This window comes from Martes martes, assembly GCF_963455335.1.
Source record: "Martes martes genome assembly, chromosome: 3".
In the NCBI taxonomy this organism is placed as follows: Eukaryota; Metazoa; Chordata; class Mammalia; order Carnivora; family Mustelidae; genus Martes; species Martes martes.
Window position 1 is genome coordinate 97,619,398 of NC_137890.1, and position 20,574 is coordinate 97,639,971.

Sequence of the window (20,574 nt, forward strand, 5' to 3'; positions counted from 1 at the left end):
TTTTTTTTTTAAAGATTTTATTTATTTATTTGACAGAGAGCAAAAGATCACAAGTAGGCAGAGAAGCAGGCAGACAGGGTGGGGAAGCGGGATCCCTGCTGAGCAGAGAGCCTGATGTGGGGCTCCATCCCAGGACCCTGAGATCATGACCTGAGCCAAAGGCAGAGGCTTAACCCAGTGAGCCACCCAGCTGCCCCCAAGGCAACATCCTTTTTTAAGGAAACTTCGCTTCTCAAGGATCAGGCTGTCTTGTTCCTCCCATTTTTAGAGGGCAGGCTATCATATTCCTAAAATTTGTATTTCAATGAAAAAATATGACAAAATATTTAAAGCTGTGACATATAAATAATTTTAGTACAGTGTGGTTTAGAAAAGAAAGTGTGGCCTTATATTTTATCGTGGGTGTTTGAGGTTCCAAAAAAACAAACCAAAACCAAACAAACAAACATAATAGCTGAAATAAAAATGCATACAGAACTTACATGCATAATTTTCAATTCCCCACTTCTGCCACTCCCTTCACATTTTTCCCATTATATACCCCAATTTATTCCTTCCCTGTCGCACATTCCATTTAAAGAAGATACAGAATCAACTCATTTATTAAGAAATCAGCGTGAGAATGAAGCAGAGCACATTTTTTTTTTCTAACATACTTCTTGCCTATACTTTCCATGGGTGCAATAATATATCTTATCCTGTATTTCAAAGCTTAAGACACACGCTAGAGTCAAAAAGCGCTGGCTTTTCCATGTTCTGGTTCTGTGACAGACAATTTACTTTAACTTGTAAGACTCAACCAAACAATGTAGAATATGCATAAATTAATAGTATCTATTTCACATTAGTGGTGTAAGGATAAATAAAATAGTGCATACAAAGCACTTAGCATAATATCTGGCTTGTAACAAGGAGCTAATAAATGTTGCTTATTAAAACAGATTCTCTTTTGACTTACTTAATTGAACACATCATAATGTAAGCTAAATCCATTATTTATCTCATTAGATAATACAAAAAATGAGAATAAGTAAAGAAATCAAATTTGACTTAAACGTAAATGTAACTGGAAAGCAAAGACAAAAAAAAAATAACTGCTCTTAACTTTATTCATATCGAAGAAAATTATTTTTCATTCAGCATGAGAGATAAATCTAGGAAAGCAACAATAACCCATGTTATCCAGGGGGAAACTGTTAGAATCTGTCATTGTTTTCTCTTTGGCAGCCTGTTGATGCCTGGGTAATACTATACTCAAATGGGCTCATCTGTGCTGTTCTTGGAAGAAACAAGCAGAGACAATTTAGCTTATGCCTATCAATACAACATATCTTCTTTTTTAATTCAACAAAATAAAATAAACAGTTTGCATCTTAGTTGATGTTCATGTTTACAAGTGAGTAATGCAAATCTTAAAATCTGTAAAACATTATTTCCCTCTCATAAAAGCATTATGGGATGGTTTAATTGTCGCTTTGACATTTTAAAACACAGGTCAGATGCTTAAATGACACCTTTTAAATTGCAGCTGCCAAGAGATTGCTTGCAACATAATATAACATGACATTTTAACTAACTATAACCAGAAGCGATTGTTTTGGTAGAACATAATAGTAAGGAGAATAAATTCATTTTGAGTTTTTGCATAACAATAACTAATCAGCTGTCACCATTCCAATAAAATACTTAATTTTATCAAATGCTTTCTAGAAAATTCTTTTTATAAATGGGAACAGATTAATCTTTTGAAAGCCTCGTTTCAAAGGGTCAAATCGTTCCTTATTTAAAAACCTGGTATGTAAGACAACAGGAAGAAAGAATCCTTTTCCTCAAAGTCTTATTTTCAAGCACCTATCAAGGCTAGGGCATGAACTCAAGTCAGTCTGAATGAAGGTCAATGTAATCACTCACTCTGCAATCTTTTCTCCACAAACTAGGCACCGAATTTATCCAAAAGCTTCAGACCTTAGCTGCATTACCTAGAAAACTGCACTTTCTTTAAGTTTGTATATTATGAGGAATAAATGACAGGATTATACACTCTCTTTGAAAAATATAAATTGGCATTTCTTCAAAGACACATACACATCCTTAAGTTTTAGCTTCTAGTTTTTGTTTTATTTCTCTGGACAAAGCTGCCTAAATTTCTCTGGTTCCCTCGGCTTCCTCAGTTCTAAATTTTGGCTCCCAGGGAATGATATGAGCACAACTTCATGGATCAAAATCCTTACCTGACATAAAGATTTACCTAACCTTTAGCACCACAGTGGCAATCTCAACATGTGTAAATTCTTTCCCAACATGGCATCTAAAATTAGTGTAAAATTTACTCTTAGACACACTTCTAGAAGTGAAAATAAAGGTATGCATACAGTGAAACAAGATGATCCCTATTAAGTTCTTGTTTAACTTGGATCAAGCAGAGCCCTGATGAGTTCTACATGAATGCGGATGACTTATATTTGAATGCTTCTTTTCTTTTATGCTCTGACAGACCTGCAAAGACCAACTCAGGAGGCTTACCTCAAGAGGGTACTAAAGGAATAGGAAATTGTCTGAGGAGCTAGGGCTAATGATGAGGACACAATTTTACTGCCTTACAATTTTGTCTTTAGTCAGCCATAGTAGCAAATTAATCTAATGACCCTGTTTTGACACTGACTGATTAGAGACACCAATCAAAGGGCAGCAGGCCACTGTTACTGAAAATCTGTGTACTACAAACAGTCCACATCACTGTCTGTCTCAATACAGCAACCAAATTGAAAGCTTAAAGAATAATTTCCTCTAAATACATTTGGTTTCATGAAATATGTGTCTCTCCTCTCAAAACAGGTCAAAATGTGTAAGTGCATTCTGCATGAAAGTTTTTTTTTTGTTTTGCTTTGGTTTTTGTTTGTTTGTTTGTTTTTTGTTTTTTTTTCGGACCGTGATCATTCTCATTCTATATACCCCATGGATATAGGAGACTGCACAGGGCATACATGGCTATGTAAGACCAGTCTCCATAACAGCCTTGGATGTATATTTATCTATTTGTAGAGTATAAATACGAATCTTCAAATTACATATTCTGAAAATAAGAATGGGTGCTCTTTTCTCTTTAAACTGATTCAGTACCAATGATAGAAAAAAATAAGTTGGCTTGATCAATGCATCTAAATAAGTCTTCCCTTTAATAAAAAAAAATGAAATGAATAATTTCTTCCTTTCAAAAATAGTTACTTATTAAAGAAATACTTGAATGGTTAACCCACTCTTCAAAAATAATTAGGACTTCTCTTCACCAGGCAGGGAAGTTGCTGACAATCTTGGAAATTAAGACACCTGTGTCAAATTACTTCTGTAATAAAATCTGCAATCAAACCAAAATTACAATGAACATGTGTTTCTCTGGTTATAAGCTTGCATTGCCTAGCACTTACCTCCAAAATGTGATGCTATTTTGAGCAAAACAGTTTCTAAATCATTTCTTAGACTACATAACTTTTTATTTGCTTTCTTTCCCCCACCCCCTTAAAAAAAACCATTAAATATATTTTCAGAGTAGAAGAGACTTAGTATGAGAGCTCACCAGATTTAATCTGTTGCTACATTTGTTACCAAAGAAGCCATAATTATTGCTGTTGTTATTATATTAGATCACAGATATTTGAGCTGTAAGAAACTTCAAAAGATCACTTCATAATCTGCTAAACCAAAGATGCCCTTCTTCAAACAAACGGTTGATGTCAAATGAGGTAAGTGATTTTCCCAAGGTTATTATAAAGCTATAGAAAGCATAAGGAGGGGCACCTGAGTGGCTCAGTCAACTAAGCATCCTACTCTTGGTTTGGTTTTGGGTCATGAAATGGAGCCCCATATAGGACTTCGCAGTCAGCAGGAGCCTGCTTGTCTCTCTCCCTCTGCTCCTCCCCCGTTACGGTTCTCTCTCTCTCTCTCTTAAATAAATAAATAAATAAATAAATACAAACCTTTTTTAAAAAAGGTCTAGTATTTTGCTAAATAATTTTTGGATCACTAGTTTCTCCTCATGACATGAATTCCCCTTCCTGGTTAAAATTTTCCATCTGCCTGAGTAGTTTTACCTAGACAGTTGACCGGGCTACGGGTGGGCAAAGGAACAAGAGAAGGAGGTACTGTACATTATCTCTCTAGTTGGAGGTTTTCCTATGTGTGTCTATTCTAGCACAGCTGAGGGTCTTAAACCAGAGTCAGAAGAGGAAGACATGGTGTAATTAGAGTACTAGAGTCTGACCACAGACATGCACAGGCACATACACGTGCTTAATCAAAAGTCTACACTAATGGTCTTGATGCACATTCTAGATTAAACAACCTCAGGTTTTTCCATCTCTCGTGAGGAAGACAAGACTACATAAGTTCTAAGACTGCTTCCAGGCTTCTGACTCAAGTCTTAGGCCATGGTCTCCCAGCCCTGTACTTCACTACACCGTTCAGTTTGAGCCCACCATGAAGGCCCTGTAACTAGACTGGTATTTGCTTGCTCATGACTCAAGTAAATTCCTAAACATCCTCATTACCCCTACCTACTTCATTAATTTCTATAATTTCCCAAGTCCTTGGTGGCATTCAGTGTACAAATAAAGAGTGCGTAACGCAGTTCAACCGTTCCCGATAGCAATACCTTTTCTACTCCAGCATACTGACTTATTTTTCATATCATAATATTCTTGACAAAAATAACAGTAAAAACCATAGACCTTTGAACATGTGGTATGTTAAGTGTACTTAATAAGCTACAAATCTAAAAATAACTGCTAGTTCCATTCATACGACTAATCTCACATGAAATTAAGTCTTTGGGTTGAGTGTTTGTGTCATTAAGGAAAAGGATTTGAGGTGATGGATATAAAGCAGGAGAAAGCAAGGCCAACTACCCATAGCACCGAGAATATAGTAAGAACTCCATAATTATTTATTGATGAGTGAATAGATGAATGAACAAGCAGACTACGGAAAGGCTGACTCCAGGTTGAATGTTTAGTCCCTTTCCCCTGCCGTAATTTAAAATTGAAATTACAGAAGATCTATATTCCAGAGAGACTTTGTTTTTTCTTAGAAACCTCCCTCATGTCACACAGTGCTGGGCATTGTGTCTGGTGGTCAGTCCGTACTGAAGAACAGCAATCCTAATAGGAAGAGTAACAGCAGTGCCAGACACTCTACTGAACACCTGAATTATTGTATGTCATCTGTCCTTCATAAGGACACTGTAAATTTGGCATAATACATTTCACCCATAATACAGATGAGTGAAATACTGCACAAGGTTAAATAATTGGCCAATTTCACAAAACCAGGAAATTACAGAGCCAGAACTCAAACCAAGGTGTGTCTCGCCCAAAGTCTATGCTTTAAAAAATGAATAAGTGCATGACAAATTTATTCCAACCGTACTCCATTTTTATATTGAACAACACGGAAACAGCTGGGTAGAAGAAGTTTAGTCAGTGGGCAACTCTATAAAGTCTTGCTTATACCAGATACTCAAAGGACCCTGAAGTATCACAATGGCCTCGGTAACAAGAAATTCTGAGAAAATGAATCAGTGGGAAAAGCTGCTATAATCAGATGGAAGAAAGTTTAAGAGAAACACACAGGCCATCAAGGCACCAATTTCTCCATCTGGTTAATAGTCCCCAATAGAAGGCAATATACCCAACTCATTCATTTTTCTAATAATTACATTAAAATAATGTAAGCGGAACACTATGCTGAACATAAGCTTATCTTCCTTTAAACAAAGATTCTTGGCATTCAGCAACAACTTAGAGCCATCACATTGGTCAATTACACTGTATTGCAGACGTACATATGAGGCAGTTAAGACAGGTTCCTGAAGAGAATGCTGGGTAAGTCAGCTCTCATCAGGGAAGATTTCTCTCTCTCTCTCTCTCTCTCTCTCTCTCTCTCATCTTTCTTCCATTTCTTCCTTTTCATTGGTCCTTCCTCTCTTTCTTTCTCTCATCTTTCTTCCTTTCTTCCTTTCTCTCTCTTTCTCTCCCTTTCCTCCCTCCTGATTTCTTTAATTCCTTTTTCAATCTCTTCATATGTTAAATCATAATTACAAGTGATTTTTGGCAATTTATACATTTCAAAGCCCATATTTTTACAAAGATGGTATATTTCACAAAATACCATATTGCAGCAATTGATACTGTCATTTATGTAATTAGTCACTGTAATTAGTTGACTAAATAACTCTGAAAGAGAACTATTATTGTTAATCCTATTTTGTACATGAGGAAATACATTCAACGTGTTTAAGGGCTTATAAATAACAAAAGAAGAGCAAGAACTGAAGTGTAAATACGTATTATTCGACAACAGGCTGTAACTTCATTACGTCAGTTGATCTGGGGACGAGCTTAATCCTATCCCAGAAATGACTAGTTTTTACAATCCTGAGCAATCTATGGGTGTCCAGTCTTTGAGGAAGCTAGGTGGATGGGTGTAGCAGCACGCGAAGTGCATTTGCTATTGGAAGACATTTTGGGGAGATTTAAAAGCCAGCAGCTTTTCTCTGTCTTCCAATATTAGCACCTACTAAAGAGCAGTAAAACTTCTGGGTACTGAAATAATCCCCAAAGAAGAATTAAGCCTACTGCTAATTTATATATTAGTGTTCAACTCTTTAATGTAAAGGACACAATTTAAAGATCATTGCAAGGGCAATTTGGCAATGTTCTTTAGACAAGGGGAAACTGGGAATATAAAAACTTCAAGGAAAGAAGGGAACAGAAGAAAGAAGCATTTAGCAGCTGACCTCATTCTCTTTTGATCAAACCATCACCGTCTCTCAAATCCTCCCTTACCGCCCTCATCACAGCTGAGCTATCACCTCCATATGGGGACTTCCAGTTTCCACTCCCTCATTGTCAACATACAATGAAAGTCAAATGTCCCCTGCATTTATTAACTGACAAACATAGTAAGTCTCTAAGTAGCAATGGAGACGAAAGATCTCCTTGGCATTCTCAATGTATATATTTTACATTTCAGCTTCCCCCAAAATATCTCACACGATATTTGAACCACAAAATTACTGTGCCATTTGCAAAATGTCTGGTTATGCATGTTTTTTTTAAATTCCAACCAATGCTAATGTGTCTTAAGATACCACATATGGCTACCCTCTTAAGGCATTTGAATGTGAAATTATCATCCACAATACCATCATAAGAGAGGAATAAAGACAAATTACCTGGGGTTAAGAGGATGACTGACATAGTGATGAGTGAGCATACAACTAAAATCACCAGCAGGGCAATAGCAATTCCCTTCCAGTTTCTCTGTGGAGGGCTGTTACTTCCCAGTTCCTACCGAGATAGAAAAAATAAAAAGGTTCATAATTATACATGCTCCGAAAGAAATGTATTCATAAAGGAATGATTCAGTGCATGGCACAATCACAGTTTGAAAGCTAATTAGGATCCTTTTCTTCTTTGGTAGTTCACTTAATTATTCAAAGGTGCATATATTATAAATGGCTATCTTTTGGGGGGTAATCTTATTTCTCTGAGAGATAAACCAACAGAGCATTATGCCTGCTGTCCAAAATGTAGACAGCGTTAAAGTGCATTGACAATAAATAATAAATAAATAGTGCATAGGACAATAGCCAAAATACTCTGCAACATATTATGGAAATAAAGTGCACCCACTTAACATTTTTTCTTACTACAACGGAACCTATGATAAAGATTTAGATACCAATATTTCCCAATTGGGGAACTAGTTTTCTAGTTTTTCTCGTGGACTACTTTTCTAAGTGGATAGGAAAAAGATTTGAGATGGGAAAATCGTTCAAACTGCCCCATGCTGCAGAGCAGGGTACATCTGTCAACACAACAGGTGCTTTTCAAACAGCTCCCCCACCACTCATAAAAATCAACAGGATGTAGTAACTAAATTAAATGAGTGCTTCCCTATCAACGGTTGGTAGCGTCCTCTCCCTAGGCAGCATGCCTAATACTGGCAAGGAGATAAGATTGATGGGGGAGGATAAACTTGAACATCTCTCACAATACATAGAGTAAAGATTTTCATTTTTCAGATGATCTGTGTTCTGCCCTGTTCACTAGAAACATGTGAGCACAATTCACCAAAGCTAAGCAAACAGCACACTGAATTAAAATGAATGCCAGATTTTCTTTGCACTGAATCTCTCATTTCTTTCTTCCTACCCCATCTCCCAGCTTCTTTTCCTCCTTCCCAACAAAGCCTTTTTTATTCAAAACTAGCTAAGTGATTTGAAGACAAAGAAACAAAACATAAAGTTATCCAGCTCACTACGTGTGTACAGATCACTCAGCAAGAGCAGCCCTGCTTTAAACAAAGACAAATATAATAGCAAACATGTAATAAATTATAAATGGGTTCCTGGGACTCACAGATTAAAACCATGAGCAATTTTCATATCGGGATGTTGACATTCAATTCTGCCATAAACACTTTGGACATGAAGAAGTATACCCCAAATAAATGCAAGAGAACGTGTGTGGAAGGTATTTTGTTCTTTTCCTTCCCTTCTGTGATCAACTGTTTTGTCTTTCAGTCTGATGGACCAAATCCAGCAGAGGTCAATTCTACTCTTTTAACACAACTGCCTTCACATCTCTTTCCCACACTTATTAATGCTCATTATCCAACACCTCTAATTTTACTGCATTTTGGCTAGACTCTCCATTCATACTCGACCTGCACAAGTCCACTCATATAGTATACAAATATTTATAGTTTATTACTATAAATGTATTTTCTCTTCCTTATGATTTTCTTAATAACATTTTTTCTCAAACTTACTGTATTGTAAGAATATAGTATATAATACACATAACAAAATATGTATCAGTTAGCTCTTTACTTCTTTATTGTTATTGGTAAGGCTTTTGGTCAACAGTAGGCTGTAAGTAGTTATGTTTTGGGGAATCAAAAGTTACACATGGGCTTGTGACTGTGCTGGGGTTGGTGCCCCAACCCTCACATTGTTCAAGGGTCAAATGTATAAGCTAATAATAACTGACATCTCATTCCAATAAAAGAATCAAGAGTAAATTATAATTTTAAATCTACTGATTCTGATCTTGATTCCCTGTCACTTGATATGCAGGCTTACCTTAGAAGACTCTAAACCTACAATGAGTAATGGTCCAGTAAGGTCAAAGACAAAACCCAGAGACAGTGACAGAGACATAGGTTTACTGGGAAAACTTACAGGGAATCCAGTGACCAAGTGAACAAGTATCCATTGCTGGGATCTACATGCTCTAAGTTTCGATACCAGAGCAAATTACCTTCACAACTATCTGTTGCCTCTCCTTCTCTGCATGGCCAGAGCCCTAAGGAGATCAAGGCTTGCCAAATGGACACTATTACAAAGGAGATACTCCAGGTTGGCCAGCCCCAGAGCCTCTGACCTGAACACTGAACAACACGTTCTTCTGTACATTCTGCTTGATGGGAATATAGAGAGAGGACAGGATTTCTACATTCTCAGTGATTAACAGGGCATTCAGGGTGTGCTTTCACAAATTAGTTATCCAGCAAGTACCATATACTTGAACACAGGGCGAATTACTAAAGAAATGACTTGAGTGTACTTTCCAGTTTTTGAATAGCCATGTAAAATCTACCAAATGTTATCTAACAGTAAGAATACCTTAGATATCTTACTATGTGTTTGGCATTATACTGAATACTTTATATTCATAATCTCCCATAATCATAAAAAATCAGGTGAGATTACTCTTATTTTGATAAGAGTCGCAGATGAGAAAAGTGGGATTTAGGGAGATTAATTAAAAATCCACTTACTATAAATAAGTGGGAGATCTCTGGGGCCAGTCCATAAACTCTGGCCCTTAACCACTTTAATATGCTATTCTAAAGACAAATTTGTCAAGGATAAATGCATAAATCAATAAATAAATCAATGAATTGAGGAACAATTTGGACCCCGACATAATAACAGTTGTACTTTATTACCTTTTATTTGATAAAATTCACAATTAAAGAAAAGCTATCCTGAATTCTGTAATGTTCTCAAGTAAATTTATATTTTTCCAGTCATGGTGGACTGGGAAGATACATCATTTTTGAAATGGTAAAACACATTTGAGTAAAAAAAAAAAAAATTCTGTTCCTAAAGTGATGCACATAAGAATGTGTGGCTCCTTTAAGATGACTTGTCAATACCCAAGACATCTACATGTCCATTTGGGAACTGCAGACTTAATGAGCTTGTAGTATAATTCCCCCCTTTCTATCCACCTTATATTCTATTACTATGGCAATATTTCTAAAGCATGGTTTCCCTTATGTCACTTTATCCCACAAAGTCCTTTAATGTCTCTATACTACCTAAAGGATCAAATGCAAGTGAGAGAATTTACATTAACAATTGTCTATAGCCAAGCTCCAGTTTCCTCATCCAGCTTGATCCTTTTTGAAAAAGAACACAACCCCAAACTGCTCTGACTGCCATTCAGCACCCATGCCTCAGATGCTTCAACCTTCAAATCACTTTCCTTCCTAATTCTTCCCTACCCATTCCCTTCAGCATGCCTCCACTTATAGGCACTGTCAATCATTCACCATCCTGCTCTAATGGCTCTCTTCTTGGGAATTTCACCTAATTATGCAAGCCAAAAATGATTTCCCTTCTGGAAAAAAAAAATGCCTAAAATACATTGTACCAATAGGCTGAATTACTTAAGAGTTGTGAGATTGCAAAGATGTCTTTTTCTGAACCTCAGATTTCTTTGTTTGTTTTACCTGAACAAATGGAATAATAATGTAATTATTTTAAATGTAAGTTTTAAAATCAATTATTCAAAGAAAACTTTTTGGTACAATAAAGTTCACATTAAATGAACTGCTTGGAGTGTTCTCCCTCAACACACTTAATGTAGATCACTCTCTACATTCAAGTCTCATCTCAAATGCTCCTTCCTGACCACCCTCTCGAAGTAACATTTTATATCCCTTCTAGTCTCTCACTCCCCTTTTTCTTCATAGCATTATCATTTTAGATACATCACAGATCATATTTAATCATGTATCTATAATAACATATCAAGCTAGTTAAGAATATACATTAAGGTGTTTACATGTTCACTCTATCCTTCTCAGCTCTCCAGAATAGAAACTTCATGGTGTCATTAATGTAGTTCATCTTGTTCTCTGCTACATCACTAGCATTGTGAATAGAGTTTGGCACATACTAGGTATACCGCAGATAATTTTAAAATGAATGAATGAATTATAGTATTAGAAGTTAGCTGGACAGTAATCAGGGCCAGGGTCCCCAACAAAAAAATATGGAGTCAGGACAGCTAAAATAGAGCACTGACATCCTGTTTTGCAGGTTAGACAGGACCACACTGGCATTCTACTTTACAGCCTTTATAGAAATGACTTCAGCAAATGTCTAAATTAAGACAATTAATCACTGGTCAATATCATGGGCAAGGGGCAGTTTAAGACCCAAGCCCCTAGATGTCAGCAAAAAAAGGACCATCAGCACGTGCACATTAACCTAATAGATAGACAGATACGTCACCAAAGCCCTGATTGGCAGGACTCAGCACACCCTGATTGCTTAAGATACTTCCCCAAAAGAGCTCATTAAAAACCCCTACGCTTCGAAACTCCAGGGGCAACCCATGTGGGTCCCCCTCCCTCTCCTGGAGCTTTGTACTCTTGCTCAATAAACTTCGTTTTGCTGCCCACCACTCTTCATCTAGTCTACCTCTTCATTCTTCAAAGAAGCATGACCAAGAACCATGGGCACTAAGGGGACACAAAATCCTGTAACAATAACAGCTATGATAAAGATGATGATGATGGTGGTGGTGGTGGTTCTGATGATAACGCTTAAAGCCATAGATAAAAAGCCATCAAATCCCTGTCAAAGTTACTATCTGCTTAAAGTAAGAAGGACATCTTAGACAACTTTAGATTACTCAGACCACTTAACAATCTCTTGTTCTTTTAATAAGTGCTCAGAAAATAATTGCCCAATTAATTAACTAGTATAAATGGAAACCCAAAAGGAGGCAGAGATATAGTGCCATTAGTCAAATACACATTAATAGCCAACTTTTAAAATCTACCTTCTCGCTAAAGATCAATTTGACTGTAATTAATTTTAGGCTCATTTATCTGATGCTAGCTTTCCAAAATGCAGTTGCCAATCTTCAAGTCAACTTCCTTTTCAACAAACCTGATAATTTCTGTTGCTGTGGGAGACGGTTCTAATTGACTTTGTTTTTCAATGACTTCCTACAAGCCACTATCTGAAACTAATCAAGTGTCCACGCCAGGCCCATGGAATAGGTATGGTGCTGTGCAGCAACCTGAGAAAACATGCTAAGGAGTTTGCAGTGAGGTCATCTGGATGCTCTGGAGGCAGATCAGAGTCAATGTTGGGAAATTTTATTCCCAGGACGGGCTTGAGGGTACCTTCATAGATACAAACACAAACAGGTAATGATCCATATATAAAGCTGCTTTTGTAAATCAGTCCTCCGGTGGGTGGATGCATCAGCTGAAAGACTTGTGTTCAATTCCAGATAATATTCAGTGCTGTCATGGTCTAGAGACATGTTGGTATGGCAGGGGAGCTGGATCCTAGCTGGAAACTAGCTACTCGTGTTACATCTGTTGCCTATCTACTCATCACTTTCCAGAGAACAGTTAAGTCTACAAGACAAGGCTGTCCACTATATAGGGAGTTTGCCAAAATCCAAATGCGTTTTTTATTCATTCAAGTGCAAAGAAAGAAGTGTTAGAAATCATAAGCAAAAGACATAAGCAAAAAAACCCAAGATTTAGATATTTCATTTGGCGAAGTAAGGGAAAACGGCCAAACTGATTCTGTTTTCTTAAAAAAAAAAAAAAAAAAAAAAGTAAAGAATGTCAAAATTTGAGGGCTTTCTTAATTTATAGCGTGCCGCTTGTACTTCCCCTTAGACAACTGCAATGTATTCACTGCCATATGCACCATGAGAAGAAATATGATCCCTCTACATTGAAATAGTCTCAAAAAGTGAAAACAATTAGAGGAAGATTCAAGGAGAAAAATCATAATGTTAAATTACATTAGTAGGGGTGCCTGGGTGGCTCAGCGGGTTAAGCCTCTGCCTTCCGTTCAGGTCATGATCCCAGGGTCCTTGGGATCAAGCCCCGCATCAGGCTCTCTGCTCAGCAGGGAGCCTGCTTCCCCCTCTCTCTCTGCCTTCCTCTCTGCCTGCTTGTGATCTCTGTCTGTCAAATAAATAAATAAAATTTTTAAAAAAATTACATTAGTAGATTAGGTGTGAGTGTGTTCTAATAAAGATAGATTTTCTTCGACCACATATCTACTTTCAGAGAACCACAGGGAAGTTTCTTTAAAATATCTTTATTGCTACTTGAAAAGGTGAACATAGATTTCCAGGCTGAGAGTATTAGTATTTAATACACTGATTCTTAGTTTGGTTCTCAACACAACCATACCAACCACCTAAAAACTCAACTTTTCACTTTTCTTTTATCCTACATATCCTTTATCACTTCAAAACCATCATATGTGCTAAAATCTTCACCAAAACAGAGACTGTTTATGTTCTCTGAAATGAATTCAAATAAGTGCCTTAAATTAAAAATAAAAAACCTAAAAAACAAAACAAAACAAAACAAAACAGGGATAACACATTCCACCAGTTCGTTTTCTGTTAAAAAGCTCAAAAGTTTGAAATGTTTTTACTTAAATAATCTTACTTTACTCATGGTCTTCACATTCTCAACTAAGAATAGGTTAGAAACAATCCAGGTGTTAACACTGAATATTTAGAAAATACCATAAGGTTTAAATACTCTCAAATATTCCATATTATTTCATGATATTAGAAAAACATAGCATGTTAGAGTTAAGAGTTTTAAAGACACCTTGGAAAGATTCAAAATTGGTGAAAAATGGTTTTATTGCATCTCTAAGAGAGGTTTAGATAAGTTTGGCTTGAAAAACCTTAAGATATAGGCATTCAACAGTTGACCAATTATCTTTAAACAATCCTATTTAACAAAATATATTGGAGTATTTTAGAGTATAAGATATTACATTAGATGCAGCTAGGAATACAAATTAAAATAAGAACTGTCCCCAATAAGCATAAACCCTAAGGAAGATTTTGCTAACCCAACAATATAATACAAGGTTATATAAATAAGGATAAAGCAGGAAACTATAAAATGTTTCTATGGAAAATAAGAAGTTTTAATTCCCTTAATGACATAAAAAATTGCTTTGAATATCCAATCAGCATTTTGTAAAAAATGATGTGCTGAGATTACATAACTGCAAAATCTCTGGAATGAAAAAAAGGAATCACAGGAGATTTTTTTTTAAGTGAAGTGTGCATAAAAATACCCACTTAGGTATTTGGAAAATTCAACAGAGTATGCATTTCTTTTTTTTCTAGCAAAAATAATCGACAAAATTTATAATATGGACCAGCCCAATAGGAAAAATTGTGGTAATTTTTAAGTATCTCCCCTAAAATAGAGGGCCACAGATTTTGCTTCCAAAAATCAGATAATTCCTGTACCATTTATAACATTTTGGAATGTACTGAGAAAAGGAAAAATTCCAAATTTTATTAAGTTTCTACATTGTCTCAATACTATGTCTAAAAAATATAGCACATAAAGAAATTTTCAACTCAATTTAAAGATTTTATTTATTTATTTGACAGAGAGAGCGAGCGAGAGAGCACAAGTAGGCAGAGCAGCAGGCGGGGGGGTCAACTCAATTTAAATAAAAATATGTCAATTTATCAAATAAAATTTTAGTGAAGAGATGCAGGAGCTTAATAAAACAATCATTAAATATTATGAAATATTGTCCAATATTAGGACATACAGCCATAGTCGCCTAGAACATATTAAGCATATCAATAAAAATATAATCATAGAGATTGTTTCTCATATCTATTTTGTAATTATTATTTATATTGCCTACTGCTTCTGAAAATTTCCCATTATATTCATGGCCTTCACAATTTTCTCATTCATCATGTTTCTCTAGTTAAAGACTCTATACGAAGTCAAGTGTATTTTTGGTAAATGATCACAAGTTATGTTTTTCAAGATTATACCTGTTATAGTTTTTATTTATTTATTTTTTTATTTTTTAAGATTTTATTTATTTATTTGACAGAGATCACAAGCCGGCAGAGAGGCAGGCAGAGAGAGAGAAGGGGAAGCAGGCTCCCTGCCGAGCAGAGAGCCGATGCGGGGCTCGATCCCAGGACCCTGAGATCATGACCTGAGCTGAAGGCAGAGGCTTTAACCCACTGAGCCACCCAGGCGCCCCTATACCTGTTATAGTTTTGTGCTGTCAATCTACATGAAGCAGTGTGGAGTCAGTGCCACAGATAGTGTGAACTACGGACAATAGTGGGAGCTTGTTAGATATGCAAAAAAGTCTTTTATTGCTATTTGCTTTATTATTTTTAATTCTGATATGGTTTTATTTGTTTGCCACTTATTTGTTTATAAAAGAATGAGTAATTATCTCAGTTATACTTTGACATTTATCTTTCTTCAATAATTATAATGTTGGTGACACACTCCTAGATAGATCATCATTAAATTAGAAAACAAAGATGACAGGTATCATCAATATATTATGAAAAAATATACATATTATGCAGTGATTGTTTTAAATTTCTATTGTGATTTAGGGATTGTATGAGCATCTCTGACTCTGAACATGTTTAGGGTTCAAAACCACAACTAAAAAAACACAGCATTTAAAAAACAAACAAAAAACTGATCTGATATCAGCAAGAGGGCAGACCAAGAAGCACTAGGCCCTCATTCTCCCCCACATTAAGCATCCAAGTAAGCAACTACAGATTGATTAAAATAATTTGCGGGAGCTCTGCTAACAACCAATTAAGGATCTGCAGCAAGCAAACAAAAGTCCAATCAAGAAAAAGCCACATTCAAAAAAAGAAATTTTGTGACATTCTTTAATGCTATACCTTCCCCTTGCCCCCTACACAGAGAAGCATGGTCAAGAGGAAGTAGCCCAATCCCAGTTCTTTCCCTCAAAAGGAAGGAAATGAATGGAACTTGTTTGTACCTTCTCGACTGTCTGTGGGCTACTTGAGGGACTCATTTCTGTCCTGCCTGGCTTGGAGGTCAGTGAGAATGGCTACACAGATTGGATCTCAAGTTGGAAGCCCTGGAAGGCAGTGGTAGTTTCCACAGTAGATGAAAAATACAAAGAACCACAGACATGCAGAACATGAGAGCAAGAAATTATAGGCAGAGGAACAAAGTAGAACATCTAGGGCCTCCAGAGAAAGTAGGGTGAAACTTCTGTGGATATTAATACATTTTAAAAAATCCATATATACAGGGGAGTTGAGAAGAAAATGCACACAGAAACCCAAGGAAAGCAAACGTTGCATAGAGATCAGAGATGATCTTGAGCCTTCTCACTACACTAATTAACTACCATCTTCCTCTGCACAGAGCCAGTCTACAAAGACTGAGAGAGGTGCCAATATTTTTAAATTCCCAATTTTCAGCAAAAGATCACAAGGAATAGAAAGAATCAGGGAAAAAGAGTCCCCTCAAATGAACAAATATAAATCTCTTGAAATCCACTGTACAGTAACAAAGCTTTCAAAATTACTACAGCAAGATTTTAAAATATATGTATGAAATATACTCAAAAGAACTAAAGGAAAAAGAACTCAAAGAACTAAAGGAAATCAGAAAAATGAAATATAAGCCAAATATGAATATCAATAAAACTACAGAAATTATTTAAAAAAAAAAGAAACAGAAATTCTGGGTTGAAAAATAACTGAATTGGAAAACCCCCTGGAGGGGTTCAACATGAGACTCAGTCAGCAGAAAAAGTATCAGTGAAGACTGGTCATTTGAAATTATTAAGTTTGAAGAACAAAAAGAAAAAATGAATGAAGAAAAGTGAACAGAAACTAAGGGACTTAACGGACACTATCCAGTGAATCAATATATACATTATAGGAATCCCAGAAAGAGAAGAAAGAAAGGGTCAGAAAGCTTATTTGAAGAAATAATGACTGAAACTTTCTAGACTTGATGAAAGACAGGGATATCAAAACACAAGAAGCACAAATGAACTCCAAGCAGAAAAAACACAGAGACCCACATTTAACACATGTAATCAAACTACCAAAAGCCAATGCCAAAAAGAGAATCTTGAAAGAATGAAGAGAAAAGTGACTCATTGCTTACAGGTATCTATATAAGATTATCAGAGGATTTCTCAGCAAAAGCCTTGTAGACCAGAGGCAGTGGGATGATATATTGAAAGTGCTGAAAGAAAAAAAAAAAATCAATAATTCTATGTCAAGCAAAACTATCTTTTGAAGAAGAGAAAGACATTAAGACATTCCAGACAAACATAAGATGAGGAAGGTTATTGTCATTAGACTTGTCCCACCCAAAATGCCATAGAGAGTCTAAGTTGAAATCAAAATGCTAGGCAGTAACCTGAGGCCATATGAAGACACAAACTTCTTCCATAATGGTAAATATGAGGACAAATATAAAAAACAATGTTATTGTAATTTCAGATCCTAACTTCACATTTCAGTCTTCCACAGGATTTAAAAAACAAACACATAGACATACACACACAAAATAATTGCAAGTTTAAGTTATGAGTATACAATAAAAAGATGTAATTTATAGCATTAATAACACAGGAAGGATAGTGCTATAAAAGACTTTCTATATCCAACTGATGTTATGTGGTATTCATTTAAACTAGATTTTTATAACTTTTGGATATAATATATAATCACCAAGATAACTACAAAAAATTTCTTTAAAATTTACAGAAAAGGAAATGAGAACGGGATCAAAACACCTTAGACAAAAATTCCAATTAAACATAAATAAAGCACTAAAAAGGGAAATGAGGGACAAAATGCTATAGGGCACAGAGAAAAACAAACAAAATGGCAATAGTAAGTCCTTCTCTGAGTAATTATTTTTAAAGTAAAAGAATCAAGTGCTCCAATCAAAAAACCAGATTGGCAAAATGGATAAAGGGGAAACAAAAAGAACAAGACTTGAATATACGCTGTTTACAAAAGACTCACTTTGGACCTAAGGACACACCTGAGAGGAAAGCAAAAGGATGGAAAAGATGTTCCCTGTGAATAGTTACCAAAGACAGATGAAGGGAACTTCAATAATCAGTGATTTGAACAGATATTCACACATTCGTGTTCACAGCAGTATTCTTCATAATAACCAGAAAGTGGAAGCAACCCGAAGGTCCATCAATGGATGAATGGGAAATTAAAACATGTTGTATAGGTACAATGCAATATTACTCATCCTTCAAAAGAAAGGAAATAATGACACATAAAACCACATGAATGAACCTTGAAAACACTATGCTTAACAAAAGGATAAATATTATAAGATTCCAGTCATACAAATAGATGTTACCTAGAATAGTCAAATGTGTAGAGACAGAAGTGGGAATGCTGCCTACCCGGGGAGGGGCTAGAAGAGGAGGAAGGGAGGAGTTATTGTGTAGTGTATATGGAGTTTCAGTCTAAAAAGACAAAAAAAGTTCTGGGGATGGGGAGTGGTGATTGTTGTACAACAATGTGAATATATTTAGTATCAGAGAACCATACATTTTAAAGTAATTAAAATGGGAAATTTTATGTTTTACATATTTTGCCACAATTTTAAAAATGTAGGTAACAGAATTCACAATAGTAGCAGATACATATGGAATTAACTTTAGAAAGTTTTAGTGTCCAAAGAAAGAAGACCACAAGATTTCCCTGGAGGATTTAAGACCACTTGAAAGATGAAGGGGATCACTTACTGGGAAAGAAAATTCAGTACAGTAAACATGCTCATTTTTCTAGAGTAACAGAAAAATTAAAAGTAATTCCAATAGGGGGGGCTCCTGGGTGGCTCAGTGGGTTAAGCCTCTGCCTTTGGCTCAGGTCATGATCTCAGGGTCCTGGGATCGAGCCCCGCATGGGGCTCTCTGCACAGCGGGGAGCCTGCTTCCCCTTCTCTCTTTCTCTGCCTCTCTACTTGTGATCTCTGTCAAATAAATAAATACAATCTTTTAAAAAAAAAAAAAATGGGGCGCCTGGGTGGCTCAGTTGGTTAAGCGACTGCCTTCGGCTCAGGTCATGATCCCGGCGTCCTGGGATCGAGTCCCACATCGGGCTCCTTGCTCAGCGGGGAGCCTGCTTCTCCCTCTGCCTCTGCCTGCCACTCTGTCTGCCTGTGCTCACTCTATCGCTCCTCGCTCTCTCTCTGACAAATAAATAAATAAAATCTTTAAAAAAAAAAAAAAAAAGTAATTCCAATAAAAATCCTAACAGAACTCTTCTGTTCTTAAACCAAGAAAATGATCTTAAAATTCATCTGGAAAAATTACCACATGAATTTAGAATAATTTTAAAACAAAGTAAAGACAGAAGCCAAATAGTGAAAGGTAATCTAAATCTGTGCTAATGAAAAAAAGTATGACGTTAGTAAGAAAAACTTTAGAAACTATAGGTCAAAGAAAAAATGGTCCATGGACACAAATACATAGACACAATTGTTTATTTCTGACATCCGTTTTCTCATTATACCTACTTTCTGTAAGGAAGGACACTTGGGGTTTCCCACAACACTCAAAAGAGAGGTCTTCACGATCCCTATGGTGCCAAATCAGACACATTTTCTATTTTCTTACATGACTTCTTGGCAACATTCTCATCCTTTAACCATTAAATCCTCCCAGGAAAACATTTTCTTGGTTCCTATGACACCACATTCTCCTGGTGTTGTTTACCTGTTTGTTTCTTGAATCCTCCGGTGCTAGCCACTGCTCCATTTCCTTTACGGATATCTCCTGGGGCTTGTTGGAGACTGTGGAATTCCCCAGCCCTTGGCCCTAACCTAACTTTGTGCCCTACATGAATGGTATTTCTAGTGCTGGCGTCCAACTCTACTTTTTATGTTGTTCAAAGTTTCTAGCAATTTTATATGTTCACGTTAAAAAGAGAATGCATGGGCAAACTTTTTCAAAAGAAAAAAAATTGATCTCTAAGGAGACAGATTCCTACAGGTCATCACTTACCCTTCAAGCAGTCTACTTTTCCTTCTGTAACAAGAACACCTTTCTTATGTATCCTAATCAGTTATTACTTACAGTCCTTACTGCTTCTTAAAATTGCCCATCAGATTCATGCCGTTCACAGTTTGTCCCTTTTTTTCTACCACACTGATGAGAACTCCACGGTAAGTGAAGTGCTTATTTTGATCAAAGGTTTTACATTTTTTTAAAACTTGGGATTCTTAGTAGGTTGCTTCTGTTGATCCATTGAGATAGCTCCTTCGCTCAGTGCAGTCCATGAACCAGCAGTCTGCAACTGACCTTTAGATGCTGCTGAGCGGTATCCGAAGGCCTGCTGGAAATAAAAATTATTCAGTCCCACCCCAGACCTTCTGAATCTCCATGGTCAGGGCAAG

At 36.2% G+C, this 20,574-nt stretch overlaps 1 protein-coding gene across 5 annotated transcripts in view; it reads right to left on the reverse strand.

The window, feature by feature from the left end:
- The window catches only part of DPP10 (dipeptidyl peptidase like 10), a gene marked incomplete at both ends in the record, with an annotated part of 1,360,615 nt that overhangs the window by 487,279 nt on the left and 852,762 nt on the right, over window positions 1-20,574 (reverse strand). For all 5 annotated transcript variants that reach the window (XM_080799574.1, XM_080799572.1, XM_080799571.1 and 2 more), the window contains one exon: window positions 7,229-7,343. In XM_080799574.1, the coding sequence (XP_080655700.1) occupies window positions 7,229-7,343 (115 nt within the window). The remainder of the gene's footprint in view (window positions 1-7,228; window positions 7,344-20,574) is intronic.